Here is a 20,406-nt window from a genome sequence, read left to right as displayed (position 1 = left end):
CTCTGAGCACTAAGATCTAAACATAGACCCCCAGAGTCATCACTTTTCCTGGCAATTAATTTGTCAGTTGTTTGAGCTGAAAACATCCATTCAGTGATAAGATAATCTGATGTTTTTTGGAACCTCATAAAGGCAAATTTCCATGGAAGGTGGCATGCAGTTGAACTAAAAAGCTGACAATGAGTGGAGGTGTGCGAGCTAAGAGCTAAATTTCGAAAATATTATAGTTTATATATATTTTTGCAGAAATTTGGCTAATAATCTACCTGCTGTGTGGCGTGTTTGAGGTAAGATCTGAAGGCTTCGATGGCTCTACCACTGCATCCGTCGAGAAATATGGCAGGAGTTTGATCTTGGGCAACCTCAGCCTCTGTGGCAATGTGGCGGATAATGTATTTCTGCCTTTTGTGGGGGACTGCAATAGGTACTACCTCTGTCGCTGTAAGTATTGACACAAAGAACTTGTTGAATTGGTTTTATTTTTGAATTATTATTGTCAATTAGCTGGCCAGGCCATTGAGCTGCAGTGCGAATTGCCGTACCAGTTTAACGCCAATACCCAGAGCTGTGTTAATCCCGGCGAGGCCGATTGCTTGCCCACCTGCGACGACATGAGCTTCAGCACCTTCAGTTACCAGCGCACCTGCACAAAGTACGTGCTCTGCTACTACGGACAGCCAGTGTTGAGGCAGTGCCACGATGGCCTCCAATACAACGCCCAAACGGATCGCTGTGACTTCCCCCAGAACGTGGACTGCGTGGAGTCCGAGTGCTCCATCTACTACAATGCCTACCACCTGCGCTACGTGCCCAGCAAGGTGTCCTGCGAGAAGTACTTCCTCTGCGGCATCGGGGTTCCCCGGGAGCAGTCCTGTACACCAGGCCTGCACTTCAACACCAAGTGCGATTGCTGCGATATTCCATCGAAATCCGACTGCCAAGTGGGTTGAAAAAGTTGTATATTTTTAAGGAAATCCCTGGTTAATCTTTAATCCTTTCAGATACCCATTGAACAGAGGAAAGTGCGGCAGTTATCAAGTCGTCTTTCACCCAGAACTACCGACGGCATCTGCCCTTCCTTGGGTGTCCACTTCTTTGCCCACGAGTCACGCCAGGATGCTTACTACTACTGCGTGGATGGACATGGCCTTGTTCTGGACTGTTCGGAGGGCTTGCGGTATGATCCCAAAGTTCAGGAGTGCCGCGAACCCCAGAATGTGGGGCTGTAATTCGGGTGAAACCAATAAAATTGAATAGAGTAAACGATTCTGGTTCCTTATGAAAATGACCTTAGTTATATGGAAATAAATTTAAATTGAAATTGCATGCCTTTTATATGAAAACTTACACCCAAAAAAAAAAACTGAAAGTTAACTAAGTGTGTCTTAAAAAAAGTCTGCAGACAAGTAATAATTCAATACTAAATTTTATAGTCCCTAAAACTGTATTCTAAGACCTAAAACCTTTCATGGTATAAATTTAATTTTTCATACCCAATAGTTTAAAAATCATGTAACAATAGTTTAGTTAGAGAATGTTAATGAAAAGAATAGAAGGGCAGAAAATCTCTTAGAAACAATTAACTACTCAATAAACAAATATCTTGAAAGGACCTATATTAAAGCTATATTTTTAAGCTGTGTTATGGTTTCTTAAGGCTTCAAAGAAATGTAAAAATGAAGTGAATCTCCTTTTTTTTGTTGACTGATGATCCATGTTAGGAACAACACCTTGAAAGCCATTCCAACACCCCAACACTAAGGGACTTGTTATTTTGCACAACAATAAATCATAATATTTTGATTTGAGCAACAGTGGATCTTTATTCAAAAAGACTAGACTCGCTAGACTCCCACGAATTGTGGTTCGCGGCACTCCCCGCGCTTGGCATCGAACACCAGGCCAGGAGTGCAATCCAGGGTTACTCCGCGTCCATTCAGGCAGTAGTAGTACACATCCTGTCGCGTCTGGTGGGCCACAAAGTGGACGCCCTCCGAGGGACACTTGATGTCGGCGGTGCGTGGAGGAGCTCGGGCGAAGGGCAGGATATTCCTCTGTAGGTTCTCCACCTAAAAGGGAAGTAAAACACTTCATTTGAGATCACTCAAGCCAGCGAGATCATGTGAAGCACCCACCGTGCAGTTGACCCTGGATGGGAAGTCGCAACTCTGGGTGGTTGGATTGTACTGGAGACCACTGGTGCAGTTTTGGACCATGGGCAGACCATTCATGCACACGAAGTACTTGTCACACTTCGCCTTGCTGGCGATGTAGACGATGTCATCGGGGTTGTTCTGCCGGATGCACAGATTGTCCGCGCAGTCCACATACTGCGGATAGTCGCAGCGATCGGTCTGGGCATTGTACTGCAGTCCATCGGAGCACTGTTGGATCACGGGAGTACCGTCGAAGCAGAGCACGTACTTGGTGCAGGTGCGATCGTAGCAGAAGGACTCGAGGCCGCGGGCCTTGCAGGAAGGCACGCATCTGGCCTCCATCACGGGCACACACTGCTGGTCACGGGCATCGAAGTAGTAGTCCGCCGGACATTCCCGGGGCACAGCCACCTCACCTGGTCAACGAGTAAGGAGCAGCATCAATCCCTGAACTAAACTTATACTCTACTGTATGACTCACTCATGCACAGATAGTACTTGCTGCAGTTGCTCACGTGTGGCAGAAAGAGATTGCTGACCACATTGGAGCAGATATTGACCTCACCATTCGCAGCCCAACAACTTGCGATCAGGGCAGCCAGGGCCAAAAGGGTCAGGTGGTGCATCACTGTAGGGCAAATGGTTAGTTAGTTTTCCTCACTTTCTTGCCTCCAACCGGGTACAACTCACTTTTTGGCATCAGTTTCCTCCGCTTACTATCGCCCCACCTCGAAGAGACCCTCCATTTATAGGCAGACCTTTTTGGCAATCAATCTCCGGAATGTTTTGATTCCCGGTGAATTGCAAACCTTATCAGATGCATGTTCCTATGTGGTAATTAGAAGGCGCCTCATTAAAATTCGCCAGACTCTGATAACTTTAACAAACAAGAGGCAATCGAAAGGAGTATTTAATCTGGAACTTTTTGGAAATAGAAAACAGAATAATAATAGCATAATTTTCATCTACTGATGGTTTACAGAAAGTGGCCATTGTTAAAAGTGTTTGAAATTATATGATAGACTAGGTCATATAAGCACTTTCACTGTTGTACTTTAAGGTGAATTGAAGCCACTAAAAATATCCTCAATCTTCATACTCTAGCCACTATCAAAGTGGTTGCTCAAAATTTCAATATTTTTAACACACAAAAAAGAAACATTTTGTAATATACATTTTTAATTAAATATTTTTATACATTTTTTTTACCTGATGTATACAATTTTTTTGTAATCATAATTCTTATTTGAGTGTTTCATCTGGTGTTTTGACTCTCCAGCCCTTGTAAACATATCAATTTTTCAGATGTCAGACTTTCAGTACTCGAACACTCAAAAGATATGAGCAAAAGCGTGCACGTAATTACTCGCGTAACTAGTGGAGTAATATTTGGAGTATGTATTTGTTGAAAAGTATGTAACAGGTAGAAGAAAACGTTGCCGACCCTATAAAGTATATATATTATTGATCACAACTAATAGTCGATTCGATCTAGCCTTATGTCTGTATGTCTGTCCGTATGAATGTCGTAATCTCGAAACCAATTAAAGCTAATTTAAAAATGGAGACACGCCCACTCCCACGGCACTCCCAGACATGGAAGAGGTCAATTACAAAGCTGTATTTGTTTATTCGGTCAAGATCAACTCCAACTCATTCTACCCACTCATACAAACAATTATTAAATATGATATTTTAGAAGTTATAGTTGTACATTTTCCGGCAGATGGCTCAACCTAAAATCAGATTATTTTTAGAAGATATATTGATTATTTAAAAGTGCCTTAGCTATAGCGATTTGAAATTGAAATTGTTGATTGCGAGATGAGATCCATGAGTTCTGAGAATCAGTCTATTTAAAGCATTTCGTTATCGTTTATGTTTGACGGCGACAAATTGAAAGTTGAAATGTTTGCAGAAATTAGAGGGTAGTTTTCCTCTAGCAGAGTCGTGTGCCAAAATTAGCAGAATGATAAGCTGATATCTGGCAAGAACTCATTAGGAGGTAACAAAGATTTCATATAAAGTTGACACTTTCCAGGCTGAAAGCAGACAGTAGTGTTGCACATACCGAGCTATCCAGGAGTAAGTAGCTCGGAGATTGATTTCCTTTAACTCCTTATCACTTGCATTAACTCCGCAGTGAAGTGGCTGATAAATAGTGGAATACTCCTGGTCGTTTTAAGTGTTCATGGGATTCAGGCCGAGGAAGATTTGGTGGTGGCCCCCGGTCCAGATGATGATCGAAATGGCGAAGATGACTCTATATACGATATATACAAGAACACCCAAATCGACGTTTGCAACAACGTGGTGGATGGCGTTTTTCTGCCCTATGTGGGCGATTGCGATAAGTATATCGAGTGTAAAAGTAAGTTGAATTTAAAGTTAGTAAGTTTATGGGTGATTGAAACCACGTTCGGATAAAATCTGATTGGAAATGTGGTGTTAAAAATGTTAAATAAGGAATGCTACAAAAAATGCTTGATTTGAAACCAGATCCTTCCAGAGTTAAGTTCAATTCCCACTCACATTCAAACTTTTTTAGATCATTCCTACTGATATTGAGCTGGTTTTAAGAATTGTAGCTTAACAAAGATATCAATTATGTCAAAGTCCCTAGACAACAAACGAGTTATTAAAACATAAATATGTATTTTAGATAACACAATACTAAAAATAGGCAGCTGTAGGGCATTGGACCAGGCCTCTGTCCCTCCGGTATTGTGCCCCAATCCGAATGAGACGTGTGAAGTGGGCTACGATCCGGTGCGCCAGATTTGCACATACTTGAAGGACGCAAAGTGCCTGCCCACCTGCCAGTCGATGGAGTTGAGCAGCTTTTGCTACGACAACACCTGCACCAAGTACGTGCTGTGCTACTACGGCAAACCCGTGCTGCGGGAGTGCCACGATGGACTGCAGTATAACAATGTGACGGATCGCTGCGACTTCCCCGAGTACGTGGACTGTGTGGCCAACGACTGCTCGGCCACCTTCCAGCCGAAGGACATCATCTACCTGGCCAGCAAGGCGTCCTGCAGCAAGTACTTCGTCTGCTCCGATGGCCAACCGTGGGAGCAGGAGTGCGCTCCCGGATTGGCCTACAATTCGGAGTGCAAGTGCTGTGACTTCGCCAAAAATGTCAACTGCACGGTGAGTTGGGGAGATGTGAACATATATTTCATAGAGATATATTTTTAATCCTATTATTTACTTTTTGCCCCCAAATCAGATTAATGCCGCTGCTAGGCAAATTGTGCCCTATTCCCGTTCCCCGCTGCGACGTGCCGACATTGAGTGTCCCCGTGTGGGCATACACTTCTATCCGCACAAATCCCGCCCCGATGCGTACTACTACTGCGTCGAGGGTCGAGGAGTCACCCTGGACTGCACTCCGGGTCTGCACTATGATCCCAAGGTGGAGGAGTGCCGTCAGCCGCAATTTGTGGGTGCCTAACTGAGTTCTTCCAAATGAATAATTACACTGAGAAAACAATTGAAAACAATCGCTATTTTGACTTTATATTTGTCCTTAAATGAAGAAGTAATTTATTAAATTATTAAATACTTTTCAATTGGCTTTATCAGTTGAAATTGTTTATCAAATATGTATACTAAAAGCTTAGAGGGATTCCAATGCGTCTAAACAATAAAAGTCAATTTCAAGCCATATAAAATGGGCTTAAATCAAAGCCAATATCATTAGGCATAATTTTTCATATTAGGGAAAAAATTTTAAATGTCCTAGAATGGCAATTTAAGTCAAATAAAATTAAATACTTTAAGCGTGTATATATATTATTAGTATTATATATTAAGTTAGCTAGCCATTGGGAAGGACAAATCTGTCGAGCCATTATTCTTTTCAAAAAGGTTAAGATTCATTGAAAAATTATTATATTTGAAAACTAACTAACTAGTAGATTTAAAGTAAGTAGTAAGAAAAATAGTTTGGGATAGATTATCACTGATAAAGCGGTCGCTTAAAAGCTTTCTTACCTTGCTACAAAAAGCTTAGAAATCGAAACTTTCACTTAAAGTCTTCTGGCAGAGATAACACGTTAAGTTTTAGATTTAAGGCGGAATTTTTTGAATTTAAATAAACCATTCACAATGGCTAGTTTTTGCACAGTGCGCATGTGCCGTGCAGCCACCGTGATTTCAAAAAGAGAGCGAGAGAGAGAGAGTGGGAGAGCACGTCGGAGAGCGCCCCATTCATGCTCCTCTGATTGCAGCACCCGCAATCGTCCTCTCCCCACCACCCACCTGGGTGGTCCACCCAATCGCACGGTCGCATATACAGAAAGCAAAAACAAATCGCTGTCTGCTGGCAGAAACAAAAACAAAAACACGAAAAAAATAGCCTGATGGTACGGGCGAAAGAGGGGTGGTGAAAGAGCGGTCTACGAAACTCATGAAAGTGAAAACGAGCACGGCGCTGAAGCCAGCTGCATTCACACATTCAGTTGGCTGCGAGTCCTTGCGCCGTTCGAATCGCGGGCAAATCGCAACACCACCCACTCGATCGCAGTCCATTCTCCACCACTCACCACCCACCGCCCACCTGCCTCTCCGGTCGCAAGGTTGGCAAAATACAGTTATTCGAGCGCGAATCCGCGGTGGCTGATTTTTTGAATTGAATATATGAAAGTTGCAAGTCGCGTGAGTCCTTCGTGTGCACAAAAAGGGATATTTATTTGCCAAGGCACTGTGACAGTGTATGTGTATGTGTGTGTGTGTGTGCGTGCGTGCTTGTCTTGTGTCGTGTCGGGTCAGTTGAGCGTTCAAGGACTCTGCTGCAGCAACTACAAAATAGCAAGCAAAAAAAAAAAAAAAATACCAGTTCCAGAACAACAATATGTGTGTAATAAAGGCGAGAAACGTGACAGCAGCGTGCCAATAGGCGGAGGCATTGAAAGGCTGAAAAGAACACACATTTGAGAGCCAGAGCCAGAGAAAGCGAACCAAAACCGAACCGAGAAAATATTGCAGGTAAAAAAAAAGAATTACACAAAAACGTGGTGCACTTGAAAAACAACCCACACATATGCATGAAGCGCATTGCTCATACGCAGCGTACGCCATCAAGTGGGCAGGGATTTCGTTCGTTTTTGTGGCCTTTTGGGATAGACAGACAGACGGACAGACAGACAAACCGACAGACAGTCACTCAGTCGGTCTTCACATTATTCACCCCCTTTTCCCTGCAAAGTCACTCGAATGAGACAAATTCACTTCCCGCCAACGAAAAGAGCGAACAGCAAAGGTTAATGGCAAAAACAAACCGTCCGAGTGAGAGTATTATAGAATGGCAAAAAAGGGGTGCCCAGCCTAGAGCAGCGGGCCGAAATTGTTCCTGCTTTAAAGTTTACAATTTCTGCTTTGTTTTGGCATCTTTGCCCAATGACGCATAGATTTCTGCCGCCGGAGGTGAGGAAAATAGCTGGGCAAGTAGCAGCAAAATTTTGAATGTCTGGCATTTCATTTATGCAATGGTCATGCGGTTGGGATAGCTCCGTTTCCCTGGCCCAGGAATTCCGTTTAATAAACATTTCTTTGACCTTTCCAGCGTGTCATTTGCCCCAAATACAATCAAATCCCTCAGTCAATAAACTGAAAGGGAATGGCCTCTACATATTTAATTTTGCACATTAAATACAGATTGACGGCTAAATGGGAACGTATAAAACTGAAATTCCAAAAAAAAATGTATTGTTAAAATAAGACAAAACCCGACATTTAATTCACTTAAAATTTAAATAAATAAATAGTTATATGGCTGGCAGATATGCATTACTTTTATATCGAATTAAAAACTTTAAAAATCTATACAAATTAAGTAATCTTAATAACTTTAGATTAGATTTGTACTTTGATTTGCCCGCACACAAACCTCCCTCGTGTCAGAAGTGCCTGTTTGGACAAACGTTGTTCAACTGTTTCCGTGGTGTAGCGGTTATCACATCTGCCTAACACGCAGAAGGCCCCCGGTTCGATCCCGGGCGGAAACAGGTGAAAAAATACTTTTTGGTTTTTTTTTATTATATTCAGTAATTATTTTTCATTTGTATTCCAGTAAGGATGCATATTAACTGTTTGGTTTTAAATATCAAATTGTACATTGTAAAATTTAACTTGAATCACTTTCTAATACCAAAACTGTTGTATTTACTTCTACTGGGAGCTAAGGAACGTTTTGCCATTAAGATTTACTCAAAGAAGGAAATTAAACCATATGTATTTATGATAGCAATACATTTATTTGACCTTCAAGACCTAGAACAAATTTGAGAAAACTTTAGTTAGTTTGTTAAAGTTTATTTACAAAGTCATAAATGAATAAATTTTAATGCTAAGGGCGAGAGATCCAATAGATCTGACAAAGAATAAGTAGGAGCAAGGAGAAATTTCTAGAAAAACCTAAGAACGTTTCAAGAAGTTGACTGTATTTAGTATATGCATTTAAATGTCACGTAACATTAAAAAAACTAATTTATAAAGAAACAAAAAAGTTATTACACATGTTTCCGCCCGGGATCGAACCGGGGGCCTTCTGCGTGTTAGGCAGATGTGATAACCGCTACACCACGGAAACAGTTGAAACTAGCGCGGCGCAGAGGCCAACTTCAGCGACCCGTTTTTGGCGGCAGGCCAAAAATGAAACAGGTTGCGTGAACGAAATCCGAAAGTGTTATTGTATCTATTTAAGTGATTTTTATGACGAATGTTTCAAGGAGAACCAATGATTGGGACGTTTGTCTTTAGCTTAGCGAGGGGCGTGCTGATAATAGAATTTTTGAGATAGTGATTTGAATAGTGTGTAAAAAGAGATTAAAACAAATTGAATGTGGTATTGTTTGTGAAAAGACCTTTTCATGTTTCTGCGGGCAGAGCACAAGTTTTCTTTATGATTATTTAGCTAGGGAAAACACTACTTTACTACCCTCAGCTCAGACCATGTCAATGCCCGACTTTCATCAAGTTCCGCACAATTCTTGACCAGCATCGAGGCAAAGCCAAATCCAGCTGAACTCTGCCCCGAATGGCAAATAAACTAAATGATTGCAATCTGGGTGGCAGGAGCAAAAAGCATTGAACCCTCAGATGAAAAGGACAAGGGGGTGTCCAAAAACAAACCGAAATCCGAGTGGCGCCAGGCAAGAAATGGAAACGAAATGAACCTATCAAAAGGTTGTCAAAATGTCTCTTTTAAATATGTTTATTTTATTACTCTGGCCCGTGCTTGAGTATTTATTTATTCGCACTCAGCTCTAGCATTGTGTTGTGTAATTTTTGCTCGAAGATGTTGACAGGCATTGAACTTTGAACCCTGCTGGCGAATAGAACAGGAAAGTTCTCCAAAAATAAAAGTTATTTTATTGTGCGGTTGATTTTTATTGCTATGTTCGTACGGCGCACGGTGCGTATGCGTATGTACTCGATTGTTTATGCGACAGTGTAAAACTGTCTGTGGTATAATTTAAAAAATTCATTATTTTTGCCGCTGTCATCGTTGATTTGCTAAAACCGCCAAGACCACACACAAAAACTCAGGCCGTAGGGACAGTTCAACGAACAGCTAAGCGAGTTAAGAGCCAAAAATGCAAACATCGGGCACAATGGTATGGATGGGGGCTCTTACTCTGTGTCAAAAAACTTCCAAGAACAGAGGGAAGTAAGCGTCATAATCCATCTTTGAATAGTTCGCGAACCCAAAGTTTCACCTCCTCAGCCGGGAAACAAAGGCGTACTTTTTTAGAAATAAATGGGGGACTTTTAGAAATAGGTTCTTATAAAGTGAGCATAGGAAGGGAAAATTAAAATATTCACTAATAAAATCTTAAGTACTTATAAGCCCCCTTTAAGTACGCCACTGCAGGGCCATGTCCTTTTGCAACACCATCTCATGCCGAAATCTGTCTGTGTGTTTTGGCGCGCTGGGGTCCTTGTGGACGTGTTGGTGTTTAAGGATGTTTTGGCTGTGGCTGGATGGCAATGGGCAATGACACGGGAAGTGAAAGCGTTCAATGAATGTTTTATTTTTCGGTCGGGTTCCTTGACCAGGCAACGACAGCCGAAAGGAACCTTTGTTCCATGTTGCACCTTCGAACAGGGAAGCACAAAGAGGAAATGCCAAGCCAGGATCTGGTTGGGGGTTTTTTCGCAGACAGGGAGACAGCATCGTGAAATGCGATGCGCACGTTTCCTGTTTTAGCTTTTCGGAAGAGCAGTAGGGGCAAAAAGGCACTGGGGAAGGACTCCCTTCCGTCTGGCAGACACAAAGCCAAATGAGTCAGATGCGCTTTGTCTAGTCAAGGATTCTCCCACACACAACTTGAACTTCAAATAAGTTTGCAGCACTTAATGCCGACTTTCTGATTGTCTGTCTGTCTGCCTGCATTCAAAAGATGTTTCTGGTTTCTTGGTAACATTGTCTAAGCTTAGAGAAACTCTAGAAATAATACATTTTGAAATTCATAAAACTTTATATATGTTAAGTCGCTTTACTTTATCTCTAATTTGAAGCTGATCCCAACAATTTTGTCGTTCTTAAAGACAAATCCAACTTAAATTTTTAGATTCTGGCTTTTAAAGAAACAACATTAATTAAAATTGGAATTCGTTTAGCTGTCTTTGAATATAATATATATAGTAAATAAAAAGTTTAAAAGAGTATTCCTTGTTAGACTTCCTTTCTATTTAATAAACTACATGTGTTCATTTTGTTCCGATTTCCTTCCAGTGAAACAAAGCCTGCTCTTTTCTGGCCCGCCATGCATTTCTGGATTGACAAACGATCGCAGCAGTGCGGATTTGGGCGTTCTCGGGTTGCGGCTTCTTTGTCGCACGCTGGGAGCGGACTCAGCTATGGTCATCCGCCACGAAGGACCAAGTCCACCAGCTGCAGCAGCAACAGTGCTGGAAGCAGCGGACAAACCATGCCCTCGGTGCACAGATCCCTGCCGCAGACGCCCTACGATCTTCATCAGCCGGGCACAAGTCGCCAATCGCAGTCGTCGTATGGCAACAACAATTCCCTGCATGGCCAACAGCAGCAGCACCATCAGCACCAGCAGCAGCAGCAGCAACACATGTTGCAGCAACATTCCAGCGGTGGTGGCACCAGCAACAACAATAATCTGTCTGCCACCGGCACAACAACAACTGCCAGCAACAATAACAATGCCAGCGGAATAGCCTCCTCGGCGGCTGTCCTCACGGGAAGTGGAACCATCGTACCCCTGGTGGCACGTGGGTCGCACTACAATCACCACGGCAGCACGCGTTACCAGCCGCGAAGCCAGCAGCAGCAGCAGCAACTCGTGCACCATCAGCAGCAGCAACATCAGCAACAGCAGCAGCAACACTACAGCTATCACCATCCACAGTTTGGCAACATGGCTGTTCCCATGAGGCATTACGATGCACATCAGCAACAGCAACAGCAGCAATATTCGGGCAATGTCTATGCGTGAGTAGCTGAGCTTAATGGGTAACACCACTGCAGACCTATACAAAGTTTAAAGTACGTAAAGTCTTAGTCTAAATGTTTACAATTGACAGAAAAATGGTTTACTGAAAAGCCACAGATTACACTTGACAGCAAAGAAAGGCCTTTGATCAATTAAATTTATTTACAAATTAAATTAAATGTAACTTTAAAGCCTTCCTTTAAAAAATCCAAAAACCACCAATTACACTTAACAGCAAATTAAGAGCTTTTGATCGATTGTATTTAGAAATTTATTTTGTTGAAACCATAAAAACATAGAAATTGTACCAAAATACGAAGAACAACAAGAACGAAAACTTATATACATGTTTGAGAATTAATTTGAGAAAAGATATATTATTCTTACATGATTAATATGTTAAGAAAATGGTTGTCTGCATTGGTGTTAACTTATAACTTATAATGCCTGACTAACATTTGAAATTATCCAGCGATGATGCCTACAGCGCCTATCACCATACCGCCCATCACCAGCACAGCAGCAATCACTCGACCAGCGGTAGCAACAGCAACAGCCAGCGACAGCCGACCGCCTACGCCACGCCCCGTCGCCACAACTCCAGCAGCAACATGCGACACACCAGTGCAGCGGTAACATCAGGGACAGCAGCAGCAGCAGCGGCAACAGAAGCAGCAACTGTCTCCAGTCCAGCGGCAACAGTGGCTGCTGCGCCCGCAACAACGCACAGCAACCAGTTGCAGCAGCAACATCATGCATTGCTGCAGCACGCGGACTCGCAACTGCTGCCCAGCCACCTGAAATGCGGCATGTGCGCCTCGCTGGTGTTGGCCTCCGTTTTTGTGGCCGGAACGAAGTTCTACTTCGACCACCAGGGCACTGGGCTCGAGGTGCTGATCTTCTGCGCCTTCTCGGCCACCTTCTTCCTGGCCGCCTGCCTGGTCAGTCTGTGCCGGATTCCCAAGGGCCTGCTCTCGACCTCCAATCGCTCGGATGGTCGTGCAGCGGTGTGCCACAGTCGCGGGGTGAACTCCAACCTGGCCGGCTCGGGATTGGGTGCGGGATCGGGATCGGGAACGGCCCAGTCCGCCGGCTGTCTGCTGGAGATGAGCGAGGTGCGGTACCTGGAGGAGCGGCAACTGACCACGGCGGCCACAGCCGGTCCGCCACCCTACCATATAGCCATATTGCTGCCGGAACAGACGCCGGCGGCGATGGGCAAACAACTGCCGTTGGATGAGTCACCGCCGCCCTCGTACGACAAGATTCTCGTATAGGCTGTCGAGGAATTGAGCCTCACTTCGAGTTCGCCAGCCCCCATCCCTGACATCCCCTCGATGTACAATGCCAAGTACTTTTGCTCAGTATTTTTCTAAAAAAAAAAAAAAAAGAAGAACGATATCACAGTTTATATGAACATTTACACGGCATAGCTATATATATATATATATCAGATAAACATATATGCATACACGTATATTTACTCCTAAGCTCTGAATAATATTTTTACACTTTCTATGCCCCGTACTAGAAACCAAACTCTTCCACTCCAGACCCGAACATGTCATATTCTACTGTCATTTTTGTTCTGTGATATGCTCAAGAGATCAAGAAATCATAAGCGAGATCAAAGTGTGTTAAACCATTAGCTACACAACACGACAAGCCAATGCAACGAGAAAATATGTAGAAATAGCTGATACAGAAAATAGTGAGGTCAAGCAGCAGTATTAGTAGGCAGTTAAGTAACAAATAAATAACCAATCAATTGCCCAGTTCTCTTACGAAATGTGAAAACAGTGTGCAATATATTAAGTAAATACGACATATATTAAATTAATAAAATGAACTTAAATGTACTCAAATGTTTTATTATTTTAACGACTCCCATTTTACTTACCTAGGTTAATAGTTATTTTAAATAACTCCAAGTATTTGCCGAGCATTTTCATATTTGAATGTTAAGTTTTATATATTTCAACGCTGTCAATTTAAACATTCCGTTTTGCTTCTTACATTATTTGTATACTGAAAATAAAAAATTGTTTTTAAGCCGTTCTTTGTACTAAATTGCTGAAAACACAACATCCGTATTTCAAATTAGGAACCCAAGCAAAAATTTAACACATTTTCGGCGGCGTGGAATGCTTATCTTTTTATTGAAACATATGTGCCAAATATTTTATTAAATGCGCATATATTCCGATAATTATATCCGGGAAACGGAGTATGACTTATATTTTCCGCCAATATAGAAGAGTACAAACTCAAAGCACAAGAAACATGACCCCTTTCATTGAGTGTCGCGACTAATTTTTAGCCAGGCAATAAATATAAAATAATTGGCTTTCATTTTGAAACTAATTTCGCTTTTATGTTAAGATAAATTGGTCAAATTAATTTTAAATTTTTGTGGGATATGGTAAAAACTATAAAATTCGTAGGGTTTTTAAGTTAGATCTTAGTCTTTAAGTTATCATTTTAGTTTTCACTCTTTTTTCGGGAGCTATTTCTTTGAGTCTCTGAAGAAGTCTAAAAAACATCTCCTAATTTAACAAGTACAGGGTATAAAATATGTTCCAGAATATATGGCAATGGTATCAAGAATACCAGAGTGCTCTTTTTCGGTCTGCAAAGTAAATTCAGAATTAGTACAATATAAGCTCTCGCCTTTAACGGTTGTAAACATTTCGAAAATGCAACAGTTAGCAACATTGTTTTTGTACGCAACAATGGCCTGGAATTTGCACGTCCTGGTGGATTCCAAGGGGCGTCCACCTTCTGTCTGTGTCTTAACAGATGCACCGACTCAGTGCGGCTCCTTTTGCCACGCCGCACTACATCCTCTATTTGGTGACCTAGCCGATCTGCGGGAAAAACTTAACGCTATGGCACAAGAAACAAAATCAGTGATGGACAAAAATCAACAAAAAATTAAAGAAATGTTTGACAGCATTAGAATTGAAATCAACTCTAGGTCCAACAACACTAACACCCAACCAAAGGCGCTGGAACCCAAGGTGGAAAGAAGACGACCATCCTTGCATCCATTTGTGCCTTCTCCTCCGAATTCCGGAGAATACGTGACCGCAATAGGAATGGACAACTTCGACGTCATTTTTACAAAAAAATCATTTGTCGATGCTAAAAATCATTGTATTGGATTAGGTGGCAAACTGGCAGATGGGCAAAACATAAAAGAAATAGAAAAATCTTTGCCGATTGTTGATTTTGAATGCACAACATCTGCTTTTTGGCTGGACATCCCCAATCCTGAAAGCGAGAACCAATTCGTGCCAGCGACTCTCGGCAGAACCGCTACATGTTTGATTTGGCGCCATAAAGGACGTCGTGATATGAAATTTAAGGATTGCGAAAAGTTAGATGGCCCTAGCATGAGCCGTATGAATTGCACAGTGTTACTTAAATTTATTTGTATGAAAAAACACGATTTTTGGCCGGGATTGTCAAGATTTTTTTTTTAAATGTATTCAAATTGATTATGCGAATAAATTTTATATTTTTTTTTAATTAATTGTAATTATTTTTATTGCTTTTATATAGCATTTTCTATCTCTATTCAATTTGCACATGCAAGAAGTCGTTTTTAAATAATTTATTTTTTATTGGAATACAATACAAATTGAAACAAGAATATTTTTTTCTTTACCAAAGACTTCTGAACCACCCTGCCGAACGGAAAATAAATATATATAATATGTGAAGTTCACATTGTGAACATTATGTTTCAATTCTATAGTCTGCCTGAATAAACAGCAAAATCTCGGAACCTGTAAAAACTAGAAAAATCAGACTGGTAATGAATTTTAGGTATCTCGTATTCGGTGCACCAGAATTCAGCGATTTTTCTCGTTTTAAAATGTTCAAACAGGTTGGGCGACATCATTTGCATTTTGTTTCCTCTACTCTATTCTGTATTTCAACTATTTAGATTCCAAACTCAGTTTGTTTGAACTAGTAAAGCAAATAGCATCGGATCATGCCGCAAGCTAATCTAAGCTTAAGTCCTCACGACCAGCAAGTGCTAGATTCCATCTTCAATCCCCTCGAGCTAAGCAGCATCAATACGCAAGGATCAGTGCCCGCGGAAAACGAACTGAAGGATGTGGAACCGGACAACGAAGCCATCAGAGCTTCCAGGGACCTGGAGCTTAAAGCAATTGACTTATCTGAAAGGGGGGAGATAGATAAAGCCCTTGATCTATTCAGACAAGCACTAGATTTGGCTGACAGAGCTTCTGTGCTGAATAATCGTGCTCAAACACTTCGTCTGGCAAAACGGGATGAAGGCTAGTATTGATATGCACTAATTGTATTACAAAAATGTTATTAAATATTATTGAAGTTACATTTTAATTCCGGAGAATGCCATTTTTAACAGATATTTATGTTTATAGAGGCCCTAGATGACTTGCACAGAGCTCTGCAAATGGCCAATGATCAGCAAATCCGCACCAAATGCCACGCCCACTGTCAGCGAGGAGTGTTATATCGAAAACTGGATAATTTGGATGCCGCACGTGCTGATTTCGAGGCAGCAGCACAGTTGGGCAGTAAATTTGCCAGGGAGCAGGTAGGCCAGGTATAAATTTCCCAAAAAAATGTAGCTTAATCCATCGTCTTTTCCAGCTGGTAGAAATCAATCCATTTGCGGCACTCTGCAATCAAATGCTTCGCCAGGCCTTCGATCAGCTCAAGTAGGATGTGATGTTCATAGTTCGGTTTTTATGAAATATCAAGGCATTTTCAAAATAAATTAATTGTTCAGACTAAGGCACTTTGATATATAATTTAATTGCAATTTGGACTCGATATTTTCTCTATAACCATGCGTGTTGTATTTTGTAATTCTACTAAAATCTATAATTTAAATAATTTACATAAAGCGATAATTTACAATCTTATTGTTTGCATGGAAAATTGGAGTGACTGACGTTTGTCTGACGTTTTATTGTCTGATTAATTTAATGTTATTTCTCAGTTGAATTTTGTAGCCCTCAAAAAACACTTCATCACGTTTGTCGTTTTTATATTTGTTTTTTTTTTTTTCATCTCTTGTTTGAAATGGTTTATGTGGCTATGACCCGTCTCCCGATGGGCGGCATCCAAGGAACTAATCTATCCCGCCGGAACTTTCTGCGCGAAAACCGGATGATGGTGAGCCAGGTGTCTCCAAACTACCAGATGCCCACGGCATCCTCGTTGGCCAGGTGCTGTGGACCAGTTAAACAAGTGTTGGCCACCGGAAATCGAAGAAACCTTGTGCCCAATCGACGGAATCTTGCCGAGAAACAGATCCAAACGGAGGACATCAACGACGAGCGTTTTCTTAGTGCCGCTTTGCGCAAATGCTCGGAGAAGACCCAATCCCAAGTCGAGTCCCGCAGCGAGGGCGACGAGCAGCCTGTGATCGGCAGGGGAGATCATTCCCTGCCGGAAGGCCCACGTCTGCGACGCACTGCGTCCAATTTCGAGCTGGGCAGAGTGCCGGAGCAACGCGATTGCTATCGACCGGGGCAGTATACACTGCAACGGCCGTTAGCCACGTTGCTCGACAATGTGCCCAGCTGCTCGTTGTTTCGAAAACAGGAAGACGAGGTGTCATCCAGGCCAAGTTCCCCAAGAGTTCGGCAAATGGACATTCCGGAGGTGGTGGACGTGGATCCGGAGGACATGCTCAGTGTCCATTCCCAGGCATCCTGTGAACAGCTGCCTGTCTTAGAGCCGCAAACTGCAGAGAATGAGTCCTACGCAGAGATGGATACCCAGCCACAGCCGGAAAACGAGCACATCCTGCTGTCCAGTGAACAGCGCAGGCAACTCTTAGATGCCGCCCGTGAACGGCAAAACAAACTGATCGACGAGTACAACCGATTGCCCCTTTCCATGGGCACTCTGCGAGTGCGCAATCTGAAGCGAAATCTGGAGCAGCAGTTGGACCTGGTGGACCACGATCTTCAGAAGCTTTCACTGACAAAGGTGTACTGGAAACAGGAGACCGTGAGTGGAGTACTTGCATTATAAAAATTGTAAAAAATAATAAATGTTTAGATAAAAGTACTTGAGCTGATGTGGACTAACAATTAATTAGTGATTTAATTAATAAATATATATGTATATTAAAGATATGCCAAACCAGAAAAGATGATATACAATGCGCGTTCATTTTATTAATCATATTCAGTTTCCTTTGGAATTTTTCAACGCGTTCAACTGAATTATTCCTTAAAGTTGATTTATTTTAGGCAAATGCGATTTTGTGATTTTTTTTTTATTTATTCATATATTAACTCCCAAATAAACCAATTGATGAACAGTTTAGAAAAAACAGCAACCTTTTTACTTATACGTTCAACTGAATAATTTCAAAAAATTGATTATTCTGAGACAAATGCGATTTGTGTATTTTTTAATTTGTTAACTCCAAAAAAACCAAATGAAAAAATGAAAATTTTTCATAATTTTTATACCCTTGCAGAGGGTATTATAATTTCAGTCAGAAGTTTGCAACGCAGTGAAGGAGACATCTCCGACCCTATAAAGTATATATATTCTTGATCAGCATCACTAGGCGAGTCGATCTAGCCATGTCCGTCTGTCCGTCCGTCTGTCCGTCTGTCCGTCTGTCCGTCTGTCCGTCCGTTTATATGCAAACTAGTCTCTCAGTTTTAAAGCTATCTGCATGAAACTTTCCCAAAAGTTGTCTTTCTATTGCAGGTAGTATATAAGTCGGAACGAGCCGGATCGGACGACTATAGCATATAGCTCCCATAGGAACAATCGGAAAAATAAATGAAAAAAAATTATAACTTTGCTGTTTTTTAATTTTTTGTTTAGTTCTTCGACATTTAGTAATGGTTAAATATTTCCGATTTACGGTTTAAATTTCATCAAAATCGGACGACTATAGCATAAAGCTCCCATAGGAACAATCGGAAAAATAAATGAAAAAAATTATAACTTTGCTGTTTTTCAATTTTTTGTTTAGTTCTTCGACATTTAGTAATGGTTAAATATTTCCGATTTACGGTTTAAATTTCATCAAAATCGGACGACTATAGCATATAGCTCCCATAGGAACAATCGGAAAAATAAATGAAAAAAAATTATAACTTTTCTGTTTTTTATTTTTTTGTTTTGTTCTTCGACATTTAGTAATGGTTAAATATTTCCGATTTACGGTTTAAATTTCATCAAAGTCGGACGACTATATCATATAGCTCTCATAGGAACAATCGGAAAAATAAATGAAAAAAATTATAACTTTTCTGTTTTTTAATTTTATGTTTAGTTCTTCGACATATAGCAATGGTTAAATATTTCAGAATTATGGTTTAAATTTTATCAAAATCGGTCGTCTATATCATATAGCTCCCTTAAAAATAATAAAAATATATAAAATAACTATCAAATAATTGAGCTGCAAATCATCATAGCTTCAATGTTTTTAAACATATACGAAAGTAAATCATAATTTTAATGTTTTCAAAAATGTTTAATTCTTGCAATAGCTGCAAGGGTATATGAACTTCGGCTTGCCGAAGTTTGCTTTCTTTCTTGTTGTTTCTATATATAGATGATTCATCTCTTGCCTTAAAAACATGAATTTTTTAGGGGAATAATTTCCCTCAAACGCATTTATCTGGGTTGTGCTATCAAAATAACTAAAGTCATTGCACGGCCTTGACATATTTGTAGCTTGAAAGATATCAAATTTTTGCAACATTTGGTTTTGTTTTGGTTGATATCAACTACAAGAGAGGCGATAAGAATTCGCAGCCAACCTTGAAAATTGCCATAAAAAGGGCCCAATCAACTTGAGCTCTATCAAAAAAACAGAAAAGCAGCACATCAAACATGTCATTTAAGGTACAATTTTCGCTCTGCCTAGTTCTCCTGATCGGAGTTATAAGTTCAATTCAAGGAGAAGTATTTCCGCAGTGTGCGAATGCGGATGTGGACACCTTTGTAATGGCTATCGACGACTGTGCCTCGTACATCTACTGCAATGGAGTCGACTCCTTCCGGGACAGCTGTCCGGAGTCCACATACTTCGATGACAGGACCCAGGAGTGCGCCTTCGACGATGCCGGGGTCTGTCTCAGGGAGTCCGTTTCCGTTTTGACAGAGGAGCTGCCTGATCAGCAGGCATCGCAAAAGGAGGAGGAGGTGGTGGTGGTGACCGGTAACAGCACTCCAGGACCAACACCACCTTCGCAGGATATCAGCACGGCCTCATCCAGCCCGGATTCTACCATACCCTCTGTAGATTCTCCCCCATCCTCTCCAGATCCCTCACCATCCTCCCCTGCTCAGGAAAGGCCACACTGCGACACATCCGGAGATGGCGACCATCCTCATCCGCAGCGTTGCGAGTATTTCTACCGATGCCTCAGCGGTTACCTGACCATTGTCCGGTGTCCTTACAAATATGGCTGGGACTTTCCCACGAAGCAATGCCAGCCGATCACCGAAGCTCAGTGCTTTAGGAATGGTTCCTAGATCAAGGAAATGGACTCCCCATGGAAAGAAAATCTTTTAAGCTTGAGTGTCTCAGAAAATCAAGAGATTTGACTTTTTTTCTTGGTTTTCATATCCATAGAGTCCTTGAATATCTTGATTTTTGCAGCTTTGTCGATATAAGTTTGTAAATGTAAAGCTATAGAGAATTGTTGTTTGGAATTTTGTTTAAGATGTGTGTTGTTTTTGTAATGTTTTGTTTTTCTGTTAGTTCTAGCCGTAACTTTTCATTT

The 20,406-nt window shown here is 41.4% G+C and overlaps 6 protein-coding genes and 2 non-coding genes across 9 annotated transcripts; 6 read left to right on the top strand and 2 right to left on the bottom strand.

Moving 5' to 3' along the window:
* Positions 1 to 79: 79 nt before the first annotated feature.
* Positions 80 to 5,814, top strand: LOC108146589. The gene is made up of 8 exons (XM_017272611.2): positions 80 to 189; positions 247 to 441; positions 505 to 941; positions 1,002 to 1,225; positions 4,198 to 4,241; positions 4,300 to 4,527; positions 4,819 to 5,312; positions 5,392 to 5,814. Exons 1-8 carry the CDS (start codon positions 180 to 182, stop codon positions 5,614 to 5,616), a joined length of 1,857 nt encoding a protein of 618 aa, XP_017128100.1. The 5' UTR covers positions 80 to 179; the 3' UTR covers positions 5,617 to 5,814.
* LOC108146757 (protein obstructor-E-like) lies at positions 1,798 to 2,879 on the bottom strand. The gene is made up of 4 exons (XM_017272891.1): positions 2,847 to 2,879; positions 2,638 to 2,784; positions 2,136 to 2,572; positions 1,798 to 2,069 (listed from the first exon to the last, which is right to left on the bottom strand). Exons 1-4 carry the CDS (start codon positions 2,854 to 2,856, stop codon positions 1,845 to 1,847), a joined length of 819 nt encoding a protein of 272 aa, XP_017128380.1. The 5' UTR covers positions 2,857 to 2,879; the 3' UTR covers positions 1,798 to 1,844.
* An 806-nt stretch (positions 5,815 to 6,620) lies between the features above and the next one.
* Positions 6,621 to 13,491, top strand: LOC108146613 (myb-like protein Q). Its single transcript, XM_017272659.2, has 3 exons — positions 6,621 to 7,151; positions 10,903 to 11,631; positions 12,105 to 13,491. Exons 2-3 carry the CDS (start codon positions 10,934 to 10,936, stop codon positions 12,907 to 12,909), a joined length of 1,503 nt encoding a protein of 500 aa, XP_017128148.1. The 5' UTR covers positions 6,621 to 7,151; positions 10,903 to 10,933; the 3' UTR covers positions 12,910 to 13,491.
* Positions 8,098 to 8,170, top strand: Trnav-aac. The gene has a single exon. It is a non-coding gene; the product is annotated as a tRNA-Val (tRNA).
* On the bottom strand, positions 8,682 to 8,754 carry Trnav-aac. The gene has a single exon. It is a non-coding gene; the product is annotated as a tRNA-Val (tRNA).
* Positions 13,492 to 15,194: 1,703 nt separating the features above from the next.
* On the top strand, positions 15,195 to 16,426 carry LOC108146981 (tetratricopeptide repeat protein 36 homolog). 2 transcript variants are annotated; one of them, XM_041708282.1, is made up of 4 exons: positions 15,196 to 15,524; positions 15,585 to 15,942; positions 16,051 to 16,226; positions 16,283 to 16,426. In XM_041708282.1, exons 2-4 carry the CDS (start codon positions 15,633 to 15,635, stop codon positions 16,352 to 16,354), a joined length of 558 nt encoding a protein of 185 aa, XP_041564216.1. In that variant the 5' UTR covers positions 15,196 to 15,524; positions 15,585 to 15,632; the 3' UTR covers positions 16,355 to 16,426. The 2 variants fall into 2 exon arrangements, with proteins under 2 accessions (XP_017128727.1, XP_041564216.1); XM_017273238.2 differs by having other exon boundaries at positions 15,195 to 15,942.
* A 224-nt stretch (positions 16,427 to 16,650) lies between these two features.
* LOC108146980 lies at positions 16,651 to 17,713 on the top strand. The gene has a single exon (XM_017273237.2). It carries the CDS (start codon positions 16,718 to 16,720, stop codon positions 17,675 to 17,677), a length of 960 nt encoding a protein of 319 aa, XP_017128726.1. The 5' UTR covers positions 16,651 to 16,717; the 3' UTR covers positions 17,678 to 17,713.
* A 1,529-nt stretch (positions 17,714 to 19,242) lies between these two features.
* LOC108146670 lies at positions 19,243 to 20,382 on the top strand. The gene has a single exon (XM_017272724.2). The coding sequence runs from the start codon at positions 19,511 to 19,513 to the stop codon at positions 20,153 to 20,155; it is 645 nt and encodes a 214-aa protein (XP_017128213.1). The 5' UTR covers positions 19,243 to 19,510; the 3' UTR covers positions 20,156 to 20,382.
* Positions 20,383 to 20,406: the final 24 nt, after the last annotated feature.

The sequence above is a fragment of the Drosophila elegans genome, unplaced genomic scaffold (genome assembly GCF_018152505.1).
Source record: "Drosophila elegans isolate 14027-0461.03 unplaced genomic scaffold, ASM1815250v1 contig_208, whole genome shotgun sequence".
NCBI classification, from domain to species: Eukaryota; Metazoa; Arthropoda; class Insecta; order Diptera; family Drosophilidae; genus Drosophila; species Drosophila elegans.
This window is presented reverse-complemented; position numbering and strand designations above follow the sequence as displayed.

What these genes read in the sequence shown, in the direction of transcription:
- LOC108146981 (XM_017273238.2), top strand. Translation starts at nt 15,633, where the DNA reads ATGCCGCAAGCTAATCTAAGCTTAAGTCCTCACGACCAGCAAGTGCTA. An exon ending in TCTGGCAAAACGGGATGAAG is followed by an intron (nt 15,943 to 16,050) that starts GCTAGTATTGAT and finishes TTATGTTTATAG; the next exon opens with AGGCCCTAGATGACTTGCAC. An exon ending in GTAAATTTGCCAGGGAGCAG is followed by an intron (nt 16,227 to 16,282) that starts GTAGGCCAGGTA and finishes CGTCTTTTCCAG; the next exon opens with CTGGTAGAAATCAATCCATT.
- LOC108146670 (XM_017272724.2), top strand. Translation starts at nt 19,511, where the DNA reads ATGTCATTTAAGGTACAATTTTCGCTCTGCCTAGTTCTCCTGATCGGA.
- LOC108146980 (XM_017273237.2), top strand. Translation starts at nt 16,718, where the DNA reads ATGGTTTATGTGGCTATGACCCGTCTCCCGATGGGCGGCATCCAAGGA.
- LOC108146589 (XM_017272611.2), top strand. An exon ending in TAGGTACTACCTCTGTCGCT is followed by an intron (nt 442 to 504) that starts GTAAGTATTGAC and finishes ATTGTCAATTAG; the next exon opens with CTGGCCAGGCCATTGAGCTG. An exon ending in TAAGTATATCGAGTGTAAAA is followed by an intron (nt 4,528 to 4,818) that starts GTAAGTTGAATT and finishes TATGTATTTTAG; the next exon opens with ATAACACAATACTAAAAATA.
- LOC108146613 (XM_017272659.2), top strand. Translation starts at nt 10,934, where the DNA reads ATGCATTTCTGGATTGACAAACGATCGCAGCAGTGCGGATTTGGGCGT. An exon ending in TATTCGGGCAATGTCTATGC is followed by an intron (nt 11,632 to 12,104) that starts GTGAGTAGCTGA and finishes GAAATTATCCAG; the next exon opens with CGATGATGCCTACAGCGCCT.
- LOC108146757 (XM_017272891.1), bottom strand. An exon ending in CAAGTACTATCTGTGCATGA is followed by an intron (nt 2,573 to 2,637) that starts GTGAGTCATACA and finishes CTCGTTGACCAG; the next exon opens with GTGAGGTGGCTGTGCCCCGG. An exon ending in CATCCAGGGTCAACTGCACG is followed by an intron (nt 2,070 to 2,135) that starts GTGGGTGCTTCA and finishes CTTCCCTTTTAG; the next exon opens with GTGGAGAACCTACAGAGGAA.